Genomic DNA, 18,721 nt, shown 5'->3' on the forward strand with positions numbered 1-18,721 from the left:
CCTCCATGTATGACGGTGGGGGGTGGTGTTCTTGGGGTCATAGGACCTCCATGTATGACGGTGGGGGGTGGTGTTCTTGGGGTCATAGGACCTCCATGTATGACGGTGGGGGGTGGTGTTCTTGGGGTCATAGGACCTCCATGTATGACGGTGGGGGGTGGTGTTCTTGGGGTCATAGGACCTCCATGTATGACGGTGGGGGGTGGTGTTCTTGGGGTCATAGGACCTCCATGTATGACGGTGGGGGATGGTGTTCTTGGGGTCATAGGCAGCATTCCTCCTCCTCCAAACACAGCGAGTTGAGTTGATGCCAAAGATCTCGATTTTGGTCTCATCTCAGCACAAACCTTTCACCCAGTTCTCCTCTGAATCATTCAGATGTTCATTAGTAATCTTCAGACGGACCTGTACATGTGATTTCCTAAGCAGGGGGACCTTGTGGGGGCTGCAGGATTTCAGCCCTTCACGGCGTAGTGTGTTACCAATTGTTTTCTTGGTGACTATGGTCCCAGCTGAGATCATTGACAAGATTCTCCTGTGTAGTTCTGGGCTGATTCCTCACCGTTCTCATGATCACTGAACCTCCAGGAGGTGAGATCTCGCATGGAGCTCCAGACCGAGGGAGATTGGCCGTTTTTTTTGTGTTTCTTCCATTTGCAAATAATCGCACCAACTGTTGTCACCCTCTCATCAAACTGCTTGGCGATGGTCTTGTAGCCCATTCCAGCCTTGTGTAGGTCTACAATCTTGTCCCTGATATCCTTGGACAGCTCTTTGGTCTTGGCCATGGTGGAGAGATTGGAATCTGATTGCTTCAGTGTACAGGTGTTTTTTTATACAGGTAGCAAGCTGAGATTAGGAGCTTTAAGAAAGTCCTCCTAATCTCAGCTCGTTACCTGTATAGAAGACACCTGGGAGCCAAAAATCTTGTTGATTGATAGGGGATCAAATACTTATTTCACTCATTAAAATGCAAATCAATTTATAACTTTTTTCAAATGCGTTTTTCAGGATATTTTTGTTGTTATTCTGTCTCTCACTGTTATAATAAACCGACCAATAAAATTATAGACTGATCATTTCTTTGTCAGTGGGCAAACGTACAAAATCAGCAGCCGATCAAATACTTTTTTCCCCTCGCTGTATCTTCCTCTTTATTCAGATGAGGAAGTAAACACCGAGGCGGATCACTGCGATGGTCCTGATCGTTACTACAAGCGGCGTGCCCCCAGCACAAAGAGAGAGACACATAAAGTGGGTCCTTTTCCGTAGGGCCGCATACATGTGTATCTTTTTGTGCTGGGAACACGCTGCTAACAATCGGGACCCGGGACTCCCAGTTTCGGGTCACATGATTTCTGTGATCACCTCTGATTTGGCTATCGCAGTGATCAATCACAGAGATAAGGTGACCCGGAACTGGGAGTCCCGGGTCCCGATCATTCGTAGAAGCGGGGCGCTCCCAACACAAATACACACATATATGTGGCCCCCCGCGGAAAAAGACCCACTTCCGTCAGGCCGCATATATACGTAAGGGGTTAATGCCTAACGCCAGCTTTGTGATCACTTTAAATAGTTTGTTGGGGCCAAGTTGGCTCAAACCTACAATTTCCTTTACTAATAGATGCACCCGCTGTCGAAGGTGTATAATCTGATCTGCATTGATCAACGCAGGCTCAATGCAAGGACACATAGAAAACAGTCGTTCTTTGTGTGCTCTGTTCACATCATGCAGGTGCGTTGCAAAAAAAAAAAAAAATTCAGCACGTCTAAATGGAAGATTAAAAAGATATTTCAATCATTCAATTACAGAACCGCCAATGTGTTTCGCCATTACAAATGGACAGTAACCACTTTACCCACCGCCGGGCACAGGAGCCCGGTATAGGGTAAGAAAGTGATAGAGCCAGCACTGTGCTCCCCTAAGCATAGCAAGGATTTAACCCTTGCAGTGCCGGGGAGGGAACCCACTGCAATGGTGATTTTTTTTTTTTTTTTTTTTATTATTCCTAAAGTTGGGCATAAAAAAAAAAAAATGAGCCGAACTCCTGTAGAGGTAACGAAAACTATGGAGGTCTGCAATGACCTCTACTTCAACAGCGCAAGCCACTGCAGTTTTATGATGAACCTTGGCATAATTGAATTCAAATTTACAAAAACACTATTTAATTAATTGGTTTTGGTTTATTATAAATTGTGAAAGGCATTTTTAAAGACGGCTATTATAAGTTTCCAAAAGGAGACTGGAGGCCGGCAACTCCAGAATCCAAGTACTTTATTGCTCCAATTTCGGTAAAGGTTAAAAAACCGCTTACGTGTTTCGACATGTAAGGCTGTGATCCAGGCATTGTGCCGAAACGCGTAAGCTGTTTTTTAACCTTATTAAATGTAGCAAAAAGATACTTTATACTTGGATTCTGAAGTTTCCGGCTACCTTTCTTTTGAACATTTATTATAGTGGATGGAAATCTTTTGAGCCTGGGCACCCAGTGATAAACTTCACTCTGGATTTATCAGGATTCTCCCCTGCTGAGAGCGCTGCTTTTGTGTTTCTTTTTCCTCTAGCTAGTATAATATAGATCTATATAGATAGATATAATTTTTTAATTTTTTCATTTCCTCTATCCCCTGTGTACCAGAAATGAGGCTGTGAGTGGAAGTTTCTGTACCATGAGCAAGGAAGCTGCCCACCCATCGAAGCAAGTGGCTATCTCTTAACATTGGAAGACTATAATTGTAAAGCACTCTAAGGGGCTGGGCAGAAACTGCAGAGGATTCAGACATGTGGGGAATATATATAATGTAGCAAGCAGTATATCCCTGACATGTTTAAAGCACTGGGGGCTGAGGGGATGAGCACAGGCTGTCAGGGTTATAAGGAGTGGCATCAATGTACGATTCATCAGAACAGAATTGGCTTGTGAATGGTTGAGGTATATGTATTTCAGCAGTGTTCTTGGCTGTTTATCAAGGCAGTTGATGCCACTGAACATGCCGACTTTGCAGAGCCCAGTGCTAGATTTAATGGCATCTGCCACTTTCCCTCTTTCAGTGTCTCTCCATGCTAACGGTGCTTGTGTTTTTGTCCATGCAGCCTTAGGAAAATTCAAAGGTAAGCTGTACCTCCCTGACTTGCCTCTCCGACCTACATGTCCTGTAACCTGCCATCTCGTTGCAGAGAGTCTTCTGTCCTTCGCTGGGTGCATGTTCAACGTCCTGAACTGTGTGCAAATTATGTCTGTTCTGTGTAACCATTTCTTGGCTGTTCCTATGTTTGTTTTTATCTAAGGCATTTTTAACAGCGCCAGCAGGGCTTGCAATGTTTTAGAGTACATAGATCCCATCTGTGCTCAAAAGGAGCTTACAGTCTAATGTCCACAATACAGTCTTGGGACCCTTTCACACCTACCTGTTATATTGGCCGTGTCCTTACCTTGGCTTTGGTGCTACAAGAGTGTTCAGGAGTGCATTTGTTTTGGTGAGCTTTTTAGTAGGGCACGGCAACGGGCACCAAAACTGCCCCATTGTCAGAACAAGTCTTTTTTTGCCCTGTGGTTTTGATAAGGAATATTGTGCACAATAATAAACCAGAGAGGGTCAATTGTAGAAGAATACAATTAAGCAAACCTATATGATTTTAAATGGAAAGCAGAGTGGGTGAAGGAAATCTACACAAACACTGGGAAAGTAAACTTGGGAATTGACCCTACAGTAGAACCCCAACACTGTAACATGGAGTGTGGAAGGGTTTCCGCTATCAGGTTTCTATTGCTCAAGTAGAGACTGGGTGGGCAACGGGGGAAGTACCAAAAGCAGAAAAATGTATAGAATTAAAAATTTGTTTTATTCAAACTTGATCATAAAAATCCAACACATTTTTAGGGGTTTTAAGGGTCCCTCCTCATCAAAGCTTGACACTGTTGACCAAAGTGAGCTCTGGATTGAACAAAATTGGAGGGATCCTAAGATTGTGACTTTAGATATTCTATAAAGCAGCCTTTCTCAACCTTTTTACCTCTGGCACCCCTAAAATAATTTTTAGGTCCCAGAGAAATCTTACTAAAGCCAATTCCTCAATGGTCAGTAGGAAAAAATGCCCCTTACGTTGCTAGTCAGTGGGAAGAATGCTCCTTACATTGGTGATCAGTGAGAAGAATGTTCCTTACATTGGTGATCAGTGAGAAGAATGTTCCTTATATTGGTGATCAGTGGGAAGAATGTTCCTTACATTGGTGGTCAGTGGGAAGAATGCTCCTTACATTGGAGGCCAGTGGGAAGAATGTCCCTTACATTTGTGATCGGTGGGAAGAATGTTCCTTACATTGGAGGCCAGTGGGAAGAATGTTCCTTACATTGGTGATCAGTGAGAAGAATGCTCCTTACATTGGTGATCAGTGGAAAGAATGTCCCTTACATTGGTGATCAGTGATAAGAATGCTCCTTACATTGGTGATCAGTGAGAAGAATGTTCCTTACATTGGTGATCAGTGGGAAGAATGTTCCTTACATTGGTGATCAGTGGGAAGAATGTTCCTTACATTGGTGATCAGTGGGAAGAATGCTCCTTACATTGGTGATAAGTGGAAAGAATGTCCCTTACATTGGTGATCAGTGATAAGAATGCTCCTTACATTGGTGATCAGTGAGAAGAATGTTCCTTACATTGGTGATCAGTGGGAAGAATGTTCCTTACATTGGTGATCAGTGAGAAGAATGTTCCTTACATTGGTGATCAGTGAGAAGAATGCTCCTTACATTGGTGATCAGTGGGAAGAATGTTCCTTACATTGGTGATCAGTGAGAAGAACGTTCCTTACATTGGTGATCAGTGAGAAGAATGTTCCTTACATTGGTGATCAGTGAGAAGAATGTTCCTTACATTGGTGATCAGTGAGAAGAATGTTCCTTACATTGGTGATCAGTGGGAAGAATGTTCCTTACATTGGTGATCAGTGGGAAGAATGTTCCTTACATTGGTGGTCAGTGGGAAGAATCCCCCCCCCGGCCTTACAATAGTGTGCCACCCTTACAGACAGCTCTGGAGGAACCCTAGGTTTCCCCTGAATCCTGGTTGAGAATGGCTGCTTTAAATCCTAACTCCAGAAATATATGCCCCTAATACAGTGTTTCTCAATTCCAGTCCTCAAAGCGCCCCAACAAGTCATATTTTCAGGATTTCCCTCAGATGAAACAGCTGTGGTAATTACTAAGGCAGTGAAACTGATCAAATCCCCTGTGCAAATTAATGGAAAGCCTGAAAACATGACCTGTTGGGGCGCCTTGAGGACTGGGGTTGAGAAACACTACCCTAATAGACTTACTTTGGGCCAGCCTGGTTCAGTCTGCTGCTCCACATGCTAAAACAGTCTGGCAGCTGGGGGACACAACAGAGGACTGTATAGTACTGGCAGCACACAACAAGCCGTGCCATCTTCAGGAGATACAGGAGCAACTTCCTTCTGCTGCCAGCAACAGAAGGGCTTCCCTTCACTCAGGAACTGCCTTGTATTTTTTTTTTTTTTTTTGGTCAATGAATACTAGTGTCAGGAATCCATTGCAAGCATGGCCAGATCTGTGTGGCTACACTTAGAAACTGAGACCAGACCATAAGTAATTAGTAATATGTATTAATAGTAAAGTAAAAGACATCCAAGCACCAGCACAGCAAACAAGTGAGCCACAACCATAGAACCAAAATACCTAATGAAGTAACGGGAAGCCTAACGACAAACTACTATATACAATATATACACTATATACATGATGAGGAGTATAGGTCATAGGGAATACCGAAGATGCAAGGAAGGGGGGGAACCAGGACTGGGATCAGAAACGAGGTGAGCAGATAGAAGGTGGCGAGGTGCAGGGTAAATGGCAGGATAAATGGCAGCAGCATCTGACTCGGCAAAACACTGACGCAAGGGGTGTCACCAGAAGAGGAACTATTTTTTTTTTTTTTTGTTAGTATTTTTTTTTTTTTTAAATAACAAACATGTTATACTTACCTGCTCTGTGCAAGGGTTTTGCACAGAGCGGCCCTGAACCTCCTTTTCTGGGGTCCCCCCGGGGGCACTCCTGGCTCCTCCTCCTTCACTGATTGCCCCCACGGAGAGCCACTTTCCATGGGGGCACTCATGCGGGGGCACTCACGGGTCCTGCTGCTGCATCCATTGACACAGGCAGCAGGACCCGGCCCCGCCCCCGGCTCCTGTGTCATTGGATTTGATTGACAGCAGCGGGAGCCAATGGCTCCCGCTGCTGTCAATCTATCCTGTGAGGACCTAAGACCACGGCTGGAGCTGCTGTGCTCGCCCCCAACGCTGGAACGATCAGGCTCGGGTAAGAAAAATGGAGGGCAGCTGCAGCACAGGAAGTTTTTCACCTTAATGCATAGAATGCAAACCACAAAGGTTTACGACTCCTTTTAAGTACCTTCCCAACAACCAGCACCAGGTGGAGAATGATTACTGGGGTCTGCTGGGAGACGCCCGCTGGTATACACTTGAACTACAGCTTTCCACTCTGAGACGCAAAGTTCCAGCAGCGGATGACCCAGGTCCCGACAACTAGGTGAGCTCTGATTGGTAACTTCATCTGCCCCTTCTCTCCACATCTGTCAATCGGAGCCCACTCAGCATTCATTGTCATAACTATAAGGCGCAGGAACGCTCTTTTGTCCCCGGCAGCAGAGGGAGGTTGCTCCTGCCTCTATGGAAGATGGCACAGCTTACCATATGAAATGTCCTCAACAAGTACACCGAGGTAGACACCTGACAGTGTTTCTGATTCTTACTCTAGCCAAAACAAAAAGTTGGGGTTGGAGTTCCAGTTTAAATATTTCCATTTGTGGTCAGTATGCCCAGAAAGTCTTTGTTTACTAAGATTAATGACGGGATTCGGCCTCTACTCCCAGTAACAGCTTTCAGATTGCCTGAGTTGTCCACTGGGAATTTTTAATGTACTCATTAAGCCCGAGGATTTTTCATGTTTCAGCTTTTTATGGCTTCTTAAAGGTTGTGCTCACTCCCTTCCGCACCATCTGCATCTGGCCCATATAAGATCATCGGGATTGTTTTACGATGCTGTAAAATTTTAGAGTGCTGTCTTCATATAGAGCGCCAGCTCTAAAAACATTAGCAGAAAGCCTTTGATTTGCGATCTTTGTGATCCTGTACGACGGCACACCGTTTTTACCCCATTGGGATGAAAGCCACTGGTGACCATGAAGTAGATGTCTGCACTTGTGTACATGTCCAATAATTGAATGTCTTCCTTCTGTCTGTTTTTGTTTTATTCTTAAGATAAAAAGTCAAATGAAGAAATCTCAAGTTTGATTGGTTTTAAACCGTCCTACACAGTGCACATCTAGATTAGAAATAAAGTGCAGGCATGTGGCGAGTCTGACTTTTTCTGGAGCACCCAAGAACTCCAAAATCCACATGTAGTATTTTTGGTGTGAGCTGAGAGCCATGCCTCTTTGTTGGGCCTTTTAATGTCAACTTGGTGTATATATAGGGGGTCTTAGCCGTTTCCCCTGAAATTCCCAGGGTGGTGGCCAATAGTCATTGTTGAATGTAATGCTACAGAAAATTGTCAGAGACTGCCAACATAGTACAGGTGATTTTGAGAGACTGTAGACCTACTACAAAAGATGGTCATAGACAGGGGACATAATTAAAGAGTTGGTCAGAGATTGCAGACATTCTACAGGAGATTTTCAGAGACTATGGACACATTACAGTTGTGGTTGAAGACATGCTGCAGGAGACTGTTATGGACTACTAAAGATCAAAAGCTTTACAGACGCTTTACAAATCAATGTCCCTACTGGTGCTGGTACCCAAGGACCACACAGTAAGTACCATATGTCCCTTGAGGACACCTGTTGACTACCATAGGTCTAGGGGGACAACCATCATGATAATGGGCCATAGGTCCAGGAGTACAACCATCATGTTGATGGGCCATAGGTCTAGGACAGTGATGGCGAACCTTGGCACCCCAGATGTTCTGGAACTGCAATTCCCATGATGCTCATGCACTCTGCAGTGTAGTTGAGCATCATGGGAAATGTAGTTCCAAAACATCTGAGGTGCCAAGGTTCACCATCACTGGTCTAGAAGGACAATCATCATGTTGATGGGCCGTGGGTCTAAAAGGACAACCATTTGTGTTGATGGGCCATAGGTCTAGGAGGACAACCATTTGTGTTGATGGGCCATAGGTCTAGGAGGACAAACATTTGTGTTGATGGGCCATAGGTCTAGGAGGACAACCATCAAGTTGATAGCTCATAGGTCTCGGAGGACAACCATCATGTTGATGGGCCAATATGCCCACCATCATGTTGGTGGGCCATAGGTCTAGGAGGGCAGCCATTATGTCGATGGCTGTCCTCTTAGGAGGACAACCATCACTTTGATGGGCCAATAGGTTAGAGTGGGATTAGCTGTGAGTTTCTTGACTCATGTCATGATTTAAATATATATGTGCCTCCCAGGAAACACAATAAAACGATCTAGAGATATTTTTAGATGTCATAAGTGTCTGCATCTCATTTCTAATACTGGTTTGCACTGCACAGGTTAATCGCAGGTGTGCTTTAAAGTTGGCTTTTCCCAGTAGCTTTAGAACATGTAATCGCTGGACTCCTGGCAGCATAAAATGTGCAAAAAGTTGATTGTCTGGGGTAGAGATTTTAAGGCCGTTCATAATCTTTAAGCTTTTGGATTGACTCTCCTACCCTCTTTCTATCCCTCTCAATAACTCCAACAGTGACAGTCAACAGATTGTGTCTCTACGCTTTCCCAAAGTCATGACAAAGATGTCATCTCTTACAGACTCATCCCCTGGTTATTTTAATGAAATATTGATACACACTGGTGGCTATGACACCATATTTGAGATTTGTAAAGTGTAGAACCTTTCCTCAGAGCTGGGAATTTTCAAATATCCTTATCATATGGAGTCACCCTTTAAGCAATCACTTTTTTATGACTCTGTTGTACAGTTCTAGTACTTTCGTGCACCAAATATAAAAAAACAATGGCTGCCGGTACTGTCCATGGCTATCATGTGCAAGATGCATGGTGCCATCTTGACTACCGGAAGCAATGTACACTGGGGGAATAATAAAGAAAATGTAGAAATAAAGGCCATTGTTAGTATCCATTGGGATTATTGGTCTAGCGTTAATGATGGAGCTTCAAAACTAGATGGAGAATTTGGAGACGGATTTTGGGAGCTTCTAGGTTTAGAATATTAGTGTATCTTGCTCCTATTTCAGAATCCTGAGTAAAGAGAAATATGACTCAAAAAACATGTGCCATAGGGAACTGTTTTCAGAATTTATGTTCAGAATGGTATGTTTTATATTCTGTTTCATTGGAACGATCTGCTGTTTTCCAGGTGGGATTGTGTATTCATGTTTTGTGTTGTGTGTATTTTATTTTTTACTTTAACCTCTTGTTTTTTGTTTCTGTTTTTTTTTGTTCCCCACTGTGGGGACCTTTGTTTTATCACACTGTGTTTCTGGCTCAGTCTTTTTCTCTTTCTCTAACCTCCCTTTTTATAGAGATGGTAAGCAGATGTCTTTTGTATTCCCCCTCATAGCATGGGCGTACGGGTGATGGACACTTCTTGGGTTGCCCGCCGCGGTTCTTCCTTAGTCCGCAAAGGCCCCTCCACCCCGCCCGCCGTGCAGCCCCCTGCTCCTCCGCTCGAAACCGCGGCCACACCTCAGTCACCAAACCCTGACTTGTCCGTAGAAAGTCCCTCCCCTACTCCTCCCAGTAGCGGCTCCCAGCCGGGTCCTGAGAGGACAAGGTAAGCACTCAACTGCCATCACCTTCACTTTTCATTTTCGCCACCCTGTCTCTCTGAACACCCTTACTGCAGTTCTGTCTCCCAAGACCGCTTTTAGGTTTACCAACCCTGATATCCATTTTGGTCACCATTTGAATGTTTTTGCCTGTTTTTTTTATAAGGCCCATGCAATTCAACAATAACACACAATAAAAAACATTTTGAGGGCCTCGCCTTTTGACCAAAGCCTTTTGGTTTTTAGAGTTAGAAATAAAAAAAACTTATTTTAATTGGGTTTGTCCAGATCACTTCATTTGAAGGCAAACCTGTCAACCATTTTAAACTTTTACTGGCAAAAGGGCTCAACATTCCTACATTTTGGACAGGTCTTCCTTACCCATCCTCTCAACTGTCTAGTTATACCACCCTTACTAGCCTTTGAGGCACTCTCAATGGACAGAGGGGGGTGGTATGTGGTGGGCCTTAGTGTGAAAGTCAATGAAGCCATGCCCTTTTTAAAACTTAAAAATGGCAGACAGACTTAATTTAAAGTATTTTAAGACTCAGAATCTAGTCTTGTGAAAAAGTAAGTACACCCCATGGAAACTATTGGCTTTTTTTTTGTTCATCAAACATAAGATCTTCCTTCATACAGGGCCTACAGATAAAAGTGATACAATTGAGACCTAAAATTAACATGATGTATGTATTCTCATGATCGAACTTAATGAAAATTAAGTATAGCCCCTTCAAATCCATAAAATTATAACCCCGTATTCCAGATTAGATGCCAAGGAAGGGGACCTCATTAGGGGGTATGCAGGTGGAACCTGTCTTAGCTAACCATCTAGGGCAGTCTTACTTTAAAGAGAAGTATGGGTTTTTTGTTTTTTTTGTTTTTGTTTTTTTACCCTATGTTTCCACCTTTTTGGTGCATTTTACATTTTGCAGAAACCCACTACACTCTATTTAACATGGTTTTCTATTGTACATGTTCACATCTATGCGTTTTTTTTAGCCGGTGCGTTTCTGTAAAGCGTTAGGGACTCTTTTTATTTTTTTACCTGCAGCAGATTGCATTTTGCATGTAATAGACTTCAATGGAGTCACACCAAAAATGCAAGTGTTGTGTTATTTTTTTATGCGTTTTTTTAATGCATTGTTTTTTTTTCCTTTAATAACACCGTATCTATGTGGTCGTTGCGTCCGCTGAGTCATCAGCTGTCAGCAGGGTTCCCCGCTGACAGCTGAATGTAAAAAAAAAAAAAAAAGACATTTGTGGAAAAAAATGGTATGTGGTCCCTTCGGGCCTATATGGATTTGGAGAGGAACCCCCACCCCCCCAAACCCAGACAGACCTTGCTTTGTGCACTTGTGCATTCGGTAAATACTTAAAAAAAACAGGCATGAATATGCGTTAACTAGGGTTGCCACCTGTCCAGGATTAACCAAGACCGTCCAGGTTTTGAATCATGTGTCCAGGTTTCAGTCCACCAAGTTCCTCCACCCCAGACTCGCTCATCCATGTCTTTATGGACCTTGCTTTGTACACTGGTGCACAGTCATCTTGGAACAGGAAGGGGCCATCCCCAAACTGTTCCCACAAAGTTGGGAGCATGAAATTGTCCAAAATGTCTTGGTATGCTGACGCCTTAAGGGTTCCCTTCACTGGAACTAAAGGGGCCAAACCCAACCTCAGAAAAACAACCCACACACCAGAATCCCCCCTCCACCAAATGATTTGGACAAGTTCACAAAGCAAGGTCCATAAAGACATGGATGAGTGAGTTTGGGGTGGAGGAACTTGAGTCCTGACCTCAACCCGATTAGAACACCTTTTGGGATGAATTAGAGCGGAGACTCCGAGCCAGGCCTTTTCATCCAACATCAGTGCCTGACCTAACAAATGCCCTTCTGGAAGAATGGTCAAACGTTCCCATAGACACACTACTAAACCTTGTGGACAGCCGTCCCAGAAGAGTTGAAGCTGTTATAGCTGCAAAGGGTGGGGCCAACTCAATATTGAACCCTACAGACTAAGCCTGGGATGTCATTAAAGTTCATGTGCGTGTAAAGGCAGGCGTCTCAATACTTCTGATAATATAGTGTATCTACTAATGATTCTGGCTGATAATTGTCCCTGTGCAGTCATGTGAATGTAGCCCTTAGGCCTCACGCACATTGGGCATTTAAACCCAGAGTTTTGGTAACATAGTGTTTGTTCAAAAAAGTCAACAATTACCATGGGGGTGTACTTACTTTACCTACATGACTGTAGGCTTGTTTGCAAAATCATCAATTTGTCCATTGTTCTTGTTTGCTACTTTTTGCAAAAAAGGTACATTGGAGTTCCTCGATGATTTCGTTGAGAAAGGCATTCTTTATTTTCTTATAAAGGTCTACCATATTTACTGATAGAATTGTTTTGAGACTTTGAGTTTTAAACCCTCAAAAACCACATCCAAAAACACATACATACACGCCAGCCATTTTTTTTTTTGTTCTGGCCATAAGTCCCCCCGGGCTGTGGTGGCTCATATGAGATCTTCCCAATTTAGGACCTAAAAGCGGCCTGCTTGCAACACAAAGCGACCTCCATACTGCTTTGCTGTGTGCGTGGCTAGCAGCCTGTGCCTCACCAACTCTTGCTCACCCCGTTTTTCATGGCTGCCGGCCAGTTAGTCATTGCGCCTTTTGCTGCTTTTTTTATTTTTACAACACGCCTTTTCTGTTCTGTTTTTTTTCTTATGTCTGTGTGTCCGCTTTAAACAGCTCAGGCCCTCTTGAGCCCAGTAACATAGGGACCGGTCAAAAAAAAAAAAGCAATTCAAAAATGAAAAAAAAATTACCAATTTAGATATTGAAGAACAGAGCTGCCTCTCTATCATCTTGCGTAGGCTTGAAGGAACTTGAAGGCTTGAAGGAACTTGAAGGCTTGAAGGAACTCTCCACCCAGTTGCAGATCTTCCTTCCAAGCTCTGGCGTTAGAACGTCCCTCCTCACCACTGCTTCGTGATTGGCTGGTCTCTGCTGAAAAACTGATAAGGCAGGCCAATCCTGAAACAGTTTTTAGTAGGGTTACACTTGGTCGGGACTTGCAGCTGTTTCAAGGCATAACTTGGCTAGAGGCGGCCGAGGTTGGGTTGTCCCTTTTTAATAAACACACATGAACATATGCAGGATGTAATTTTCCCTTTTTTATATTTGTTAGGATATGCCATGGAGTGCCTATAGACGAGCTTTTCACATCTCCAGTCACTGAATTTGTAAACTCGTCCCGTGATTTATACCAATGCAAAAAGTGCAGTGACTTATGGCGGCCAATCTTCTTTAGAGCTCATGTAGACAAGGTGTTCTTGTCGAAGCAAGGCCTTTCCTATTCAAAGTGCGAGTCAAATGCAAAGCAAGAAGAGGCTTCATTTGACCTGATTTGCTTGCAATTTAATCGTACCTCAATAGGAGGGCAAAGCAGGTCATATATAGCCCCCAACAAGCCTTTCTCAACCCTTTTGAGGAACCTTTTGAAATAATTTTCAGGTCCCATACCTAAAATTTATATCTAAAGCTCAAAATAAAGTTATAAATAACGTGGTGTGCCTAGAGCTAATTAGCACTCGTCAAAGAAATGCACCACTAAAAATGCTCTAGTTTAAAAAAAAAAAAATTGTTTTTCATTTTATATTTATAAAATTATCAGAAACAATTTGTAAAATAAGGTGGAAAAGTGTCTTCTTCTAGAGGAACGCCCCTTCAGATATCTAAAAAGACCGTTGGTGGCATGACTATTGACTCTGGTCTCACCGTGGCATGCCTAGAGCTAATTAACACTTATCATAGAAATTTACCACTAAAAATGCTCTAGTTTAAAAAATAAAAATTTGTTTTTCATTTTTTATATATATAAAACAATTATCAGAAATAATTTAAAAAAATAAGGTGGAAAAGTGTCTTCTTCTAGGGGTGGTCCGTTAGAGGAACGGCCCCTTCAGACATCTAAAAAGACCATTGGTGGCATGACCACTGACTCTGGTCTCAGAACTACACATGTACTATAAGATGGGTGGTTAGTCCGCCACAGCTTCGGGAACCACCAACGACCTCCAGAACAGCCTTTCTTATCTTTTTTTTTTTTTTATCACAGAGGAACCCTTGAAATAACTTTCCGGTCTCCAGGAACCCCTGCTAAAAAATACCATATCTACAGCTCATGATGTATTATAGACGTGCACTGACGAAAAATTTGTTCATTTTAGTTTCATTCATTTTTTTTTTTTTTTTTTCGGGTCATTCGTTATGATCGCAATTCGAAAATAAGAAAGAAAATCCGAAAATTCGAAAGAATAACTAACAAACTAACTAATAATACCTAACTATTAAATTATAGGTATTGGAATTTCCTTTCAAATTTGGCTGTTAGTGAGCGTAACCAATACGAATTTCTCCAAAGTTATGAATTATCTGAAATAACAAATGCCGCATCTAAACGAATGGAACGTAAAGAATTAATAATAATACATAACAATAATAAAAACATATTATTATTATTTATTATTCATTTTTTCCATTTGTTTAGATGCGGCATTCGTTATTTCAGATAATTCGTAACTTTGCATAAATTCGTATTTGTTACGTTCATTAACAGCCAAATTTGAAAGGAAATTCCAATACCTATAATTTAATAGCTATTATTAGTTAGTTTGATCAAAAATTTCGAAAGAATAAGTAACTAATAATAACTAACTATTAAATTATAATATAACAATATTCAGGGGTATGGGAAATGGTAGGGACATAATACTTACACAAACCCACACAGGTTGAACTGATTGGACTATTGACTTTATTCAACCTTAACAACTATGTAACTGTGATGGTCAGTGGGAAGAATTCTCCTTACACTTGTGGTCATTGGGAAGAATTCTCCCCTTACAGGCAGCTAAAAAGCAGTGGTGACCCGTTCATAAGGGGCGCAGGGACGCCACCCCCCTAATCCATGCAGCCGGCCCCTATTTCTACATGCAGGGCGCCGGACACATGAATTACAATGTTTTTGGTGTTCTTTGAATCATGTGATTAGAGCCTGAGGCTCTAATTGGCTTTAAAAAAGGGTGGGGCCTGGGGCGCAGAGCACTGTGCCCTGAGCCCACCCAGTTGTGTGATAATAGTGAATTAATATTCGCTATTGTCTTCCTGATTCTCCCTCCCATCCGGAAGCAGTTCCTATGACCCGATTAGTCAGGGATTCTTGGGACTCCCTGGCCAATCGTGTCTCGGGACACACTTCTTGTTCGCCCAGGAGGAGAATCAACGGCCTGGCTCTTCCTTCCCCCTGACTCCAAAGGTAATGCCTTGATCGCCACCGATCTGTAGGTCTCCTGCAGAGGGGGGGGGGGTTGGTGTTAGGTCACCCCCCCCCCCAATATATTGAGCATCGGCCACCACTGCTAAAAAGATCATTGGTGTCAGTAGGAAGTTACCCAAGAGGCAGAAATTGCTCATTGCTCAAGGAACCCCTAGCAACCTCTGGAGGAACCCTAGTTGAGAAACCTCACTCTAGTGGAACGCTCAGGTTCCACAGAACCTTGGTTGGAATGGCTGTTCTGAACTGTCCTCTACATTACCCTATTGAAGTTAATGGGAATATGCTGACCTGCATTTGATGTGCCTTTTGAAATGTAGGAAAACGATGCCTGTGTACTGTATATGAGCTTTTATTGCACCTTGGTTTAGATAACTCTGGAAAATTGGAGAATTTTTTTGGCCCCTATAAGATACTGCATCTTAAGTAATAGGGCCTTTAGAGTAGCCAATTGTATGTAATGGAATACAACAAATTTTTGCAATTAAAAGTTAACAGATACTTTTTCGGGGGGTTTGCCCAGTGTGCAAATTTGCAATGTTTGTAGACATGACTGTTCAGTATTAGGTTTCTCTCCTGAATTGTTTTTATTTTAGCTTTACCGCCACTCAAACCCATTTTTGAATCTTGTTGACCAGATAGGCAAATTCAAGTAGGCCAAAGCACAACAAATTATTCCTTGTATCCAAAATGTGTCCTTGGGAGCCATCAGTTCAGATCCCTGCATATTAGATTGTGTCTGCTTTTATGTGTTGTCGCTGTACAGAATTGCATGTTTTGTGATTTGTATGTGTTTGTGCGTGTTGGCTACCATAAAATCTGCATTCAGTCGCTCTGTGTTTTACAGCACAATGGCTTTTTCGCCAATTTCTGCCTTTTTAATTTCCAGCTGTATGCGTTTCGCACTTCATATCATTTTATCTTTACACTTGTTGGGTTCTTCCTTGTACAAATATTTTTGCTCTTGTTTTCTGTTTTCTTTTTTTTTTTTTTTTTTTTTTCTGTTGTTGTTCCTGTGTCTTTTTTTATTTTATTTTTTCTTCTCCGCACCCCAACACCGAACAGCGGAGATGAGATTTCGCCCCAGTGGTCGGATTCCTGTTACAACTACCCTTCCCCTGAAGAAGACAGACCCCTTTCGTACCCATGCTCACAGTACCCTACCCTCCATCCTCACCCTCCAAAAGCTCCACCATCTTTCAGGCTTGATGCCACCTCTACCTTTCGGTGGGCTGGTTACAGCCAAACTTTGCCTCCTTCCCCTCCAAAGCTTGACATAAACTCCAACCCTAAACCTTGCTTTTTGCACCTCACTAAGCAAAGCTCCCTTTCTGAAACTCACGCTTCTGAGCCTAACGTCTCACCCCTTTACATCAAAACCCCACTCGTCCTAACCAAACCTGACCCATCTGGTAACCCTAACCTACCCGCAATGTCTGCCTCGCCCCCATGGCTCAGCTGTTCCTGTGCTCGAGACAAAGGAACCAAGCTGACTAGGTAATTAAAAAAAATAATAATCTGCTGTGTATCTAATAAAACTGCCTCACCATGGAAAGGATGTAGAGTTCAAAGGCTTGCTAGACCCAAGACATTGTTCATTTTGGCAGGTAATGATCCAAACAGCTAAGATAAATTCTGAGGAATTTCAGTGTCTTTGTGCCTAAGCTGTAGCAAATTCCCCCAAAGGACTTGCAGGGCTTAAAATATCCGTAAGGGTTTGAAGGCAACAAATTTCAAATGCGCTTCTATGAACAATGAGTCAGCGGCATGAGTCAGTCTCGCAGTGAAGTCTGTTGACTTGCAGAAAATGGTTCCTTTTACGAGAAGAATTGGACAGATATCAGAGGGCTAGGTTTCAATGATCAGTGGCATAGCAATAATGGTAGAGATGATAAAACCGGGTTCGTCAAAGACTGGTTTCTCCTTACTTATAAGAAATTCTATATATCATTTGACTTGTCAAGCAAAAAAAGAAAAAGCTGACATTTCCGAAATTGTCCACAATATCTACTCAGCAGCCCATGATGGCAATCCCAATGTCAAAACAAGGATAAAAAAATATTACAAAAATTTATGTAGACTGAAGGTTTTAAAAGGCCAGGTAAAGGTAAGGGGGATAGAAAAATATGATTATGAATAAGAGTTTGCACTACTATTTCACAGCCTTGAGCTAAACTATTTATTATAGAAAGGATTTGGCTCGTTCTGTATGGAACAGGGGTCTCCAAACAAAGGGACAGTTTACTGTCCTTCAGACTTTAGGGGGGGGGGGGGGCGGCAAGGTTGTGACCAGTGGGGGCAGAAAAAGTCCCAGGCCTGGCATCGGTGAAAGTAAACAATGTCTCAGACGTGGTTTTCAGTTGCATATCACCTGTGGTCAGTAGGAGGAGGAAAAGTGCCCCATCCTTGGTATTACCACGAGGAATAGTGCCCTATCATTGGGTTCAGTGGATGGAATACTGCCCCACCATTGGTATCAGTGGGAGGAATAGTGTCCCATCATTTGGTGTCAGTGGGAGGAATAGTGTCCCATCATTAGTGTCAGTGGGAGTAATAGTGCCCCATCATTGGTGTCACTGGATAGAATAGTGCCCCAAAATCGGTGTCAGTGGATGGAATATTGCCCCATCATGGATATTAGTGTGAATAGAGGAATAGTGCCCCATTGTTGGTGTCATTTGGGGGAATTATGCCCCACTGTTGGTGTCAGTGTTAAGAATAGTGCCTCAAATCAGTGGGAGGAATAGCGCCCCAAAGACAAGATAAAGGCTAGCAAAGGGCCACATCTGGCCCTCGGCCACAGTTTGAAGACCACTGGTATGGAACATTGAACAACTGCTCAAGTTCACATATGTAGTTGCCTCTCTGTTGTAGAAAAGCTTTGAAATAGAATTGTTGGAAAGGCTAGCTTGTTTTAGAAGCATCTTAATATCACCAGCATTATAAACGTAAATCCAATCTTATATCTAGCTAGTTACATTTTTTATTTTCATTTATTTTTTTTATTTTTTTTGTAAATAAAAACTCAGATTACTAATGCCACCTTCAAGAGCTATGGAAATACCATTTAAAAAGGAGGAGACTGGCAGCTTCTGTAATGTATATATGGTCCTGAAAAATGTTGATTGGCCTTCAAAAAAGGTGTCCCCAGTTTTGAGGTCAAGTGCTAATTTTTCAAAACCAATGCTGCAATTTTAATTGGGCATCTGTCAGATTAAATATAAATGGCTGTTTTTTAATCTGTATTCTAGTCCTCAAATGTTCAGAAAGTCAGAAAAAGTAGTAGGACACAGCTAAATAGATTGTTTGCTAATGGATAATGTTTGGGCCAAAATGTGGCTATCCGGCCAGGGTAACTTTCTTCATGAATGTTGCAAATTTCTTTTGCAGTACGTTAAAAGGGAAAGAGCTTTCTCCGGTTTCTGGACCAAAGGGAAGTCCAAGCACTGGTCATATGGTGTCTGCAGGTGGAATAGGCCTCAGCCAGCTCTCAACGGAACAAAGTCCTCATTCCCTTAGGAAAGGTACTTCCTAGATATGATTTAGTATTCCAAT

General features: G+C 42.6%; 1 protein-coding gene across 7 annotated transcripts in view; it reads left to right on the forward strand.

Moving 5' to 3' along the window:
* The window catches only part of ARHGAP44 (Rho GTPase activating protein 44), a 132,847-nt gene that overhangs the window by 98,813 nt on the left and 15,313 nt on the right, over positions 1-18,721 (forward strand). For 3 of the 7 annotated variants that reach the window (XM_073606975.1, XM_073606979.1, XM_073606977.1), the window contains exons 17-20: positions 3,098-3,115; positions 9,616-9,828; positions 16,232-16,663; positions 18,557-18,690. In XM_073606975.1, coding sequence (XP_073463076.1) covers positions 3,098-3,115; positions 9,616-9,828; positions 16,232-16,663; positions 18,557-18,690 — 797 coding nt within the window. The remainder of the gene's footprint in view (positions 1-3,097; positions 3,116-9,615; positions 9,829-16,231; positions 16,664-18,556; positions 18,691-18,721) is intronic. The other 4 variants (XM_073606978.1, XM_073606976.1, XM_073606980.1 and 1 more) reach the window with 4 other exon arrangements.

Source organism: Aquarana catesbeiana, linkage group LG12 (genome assembly GCF_042186555.1).
Source record: "Aquarana catesbeiana isolate 2022-GZ linkage group LG12, ASM4218655v1, whole genome shotgun sequence".
Classification (NCBI taxonomy): Eukaryota; Metazoa; Chordata; class Amphibia; order Anura; family Ranidae; genus Aquarana; species Aquarana catesbeiana.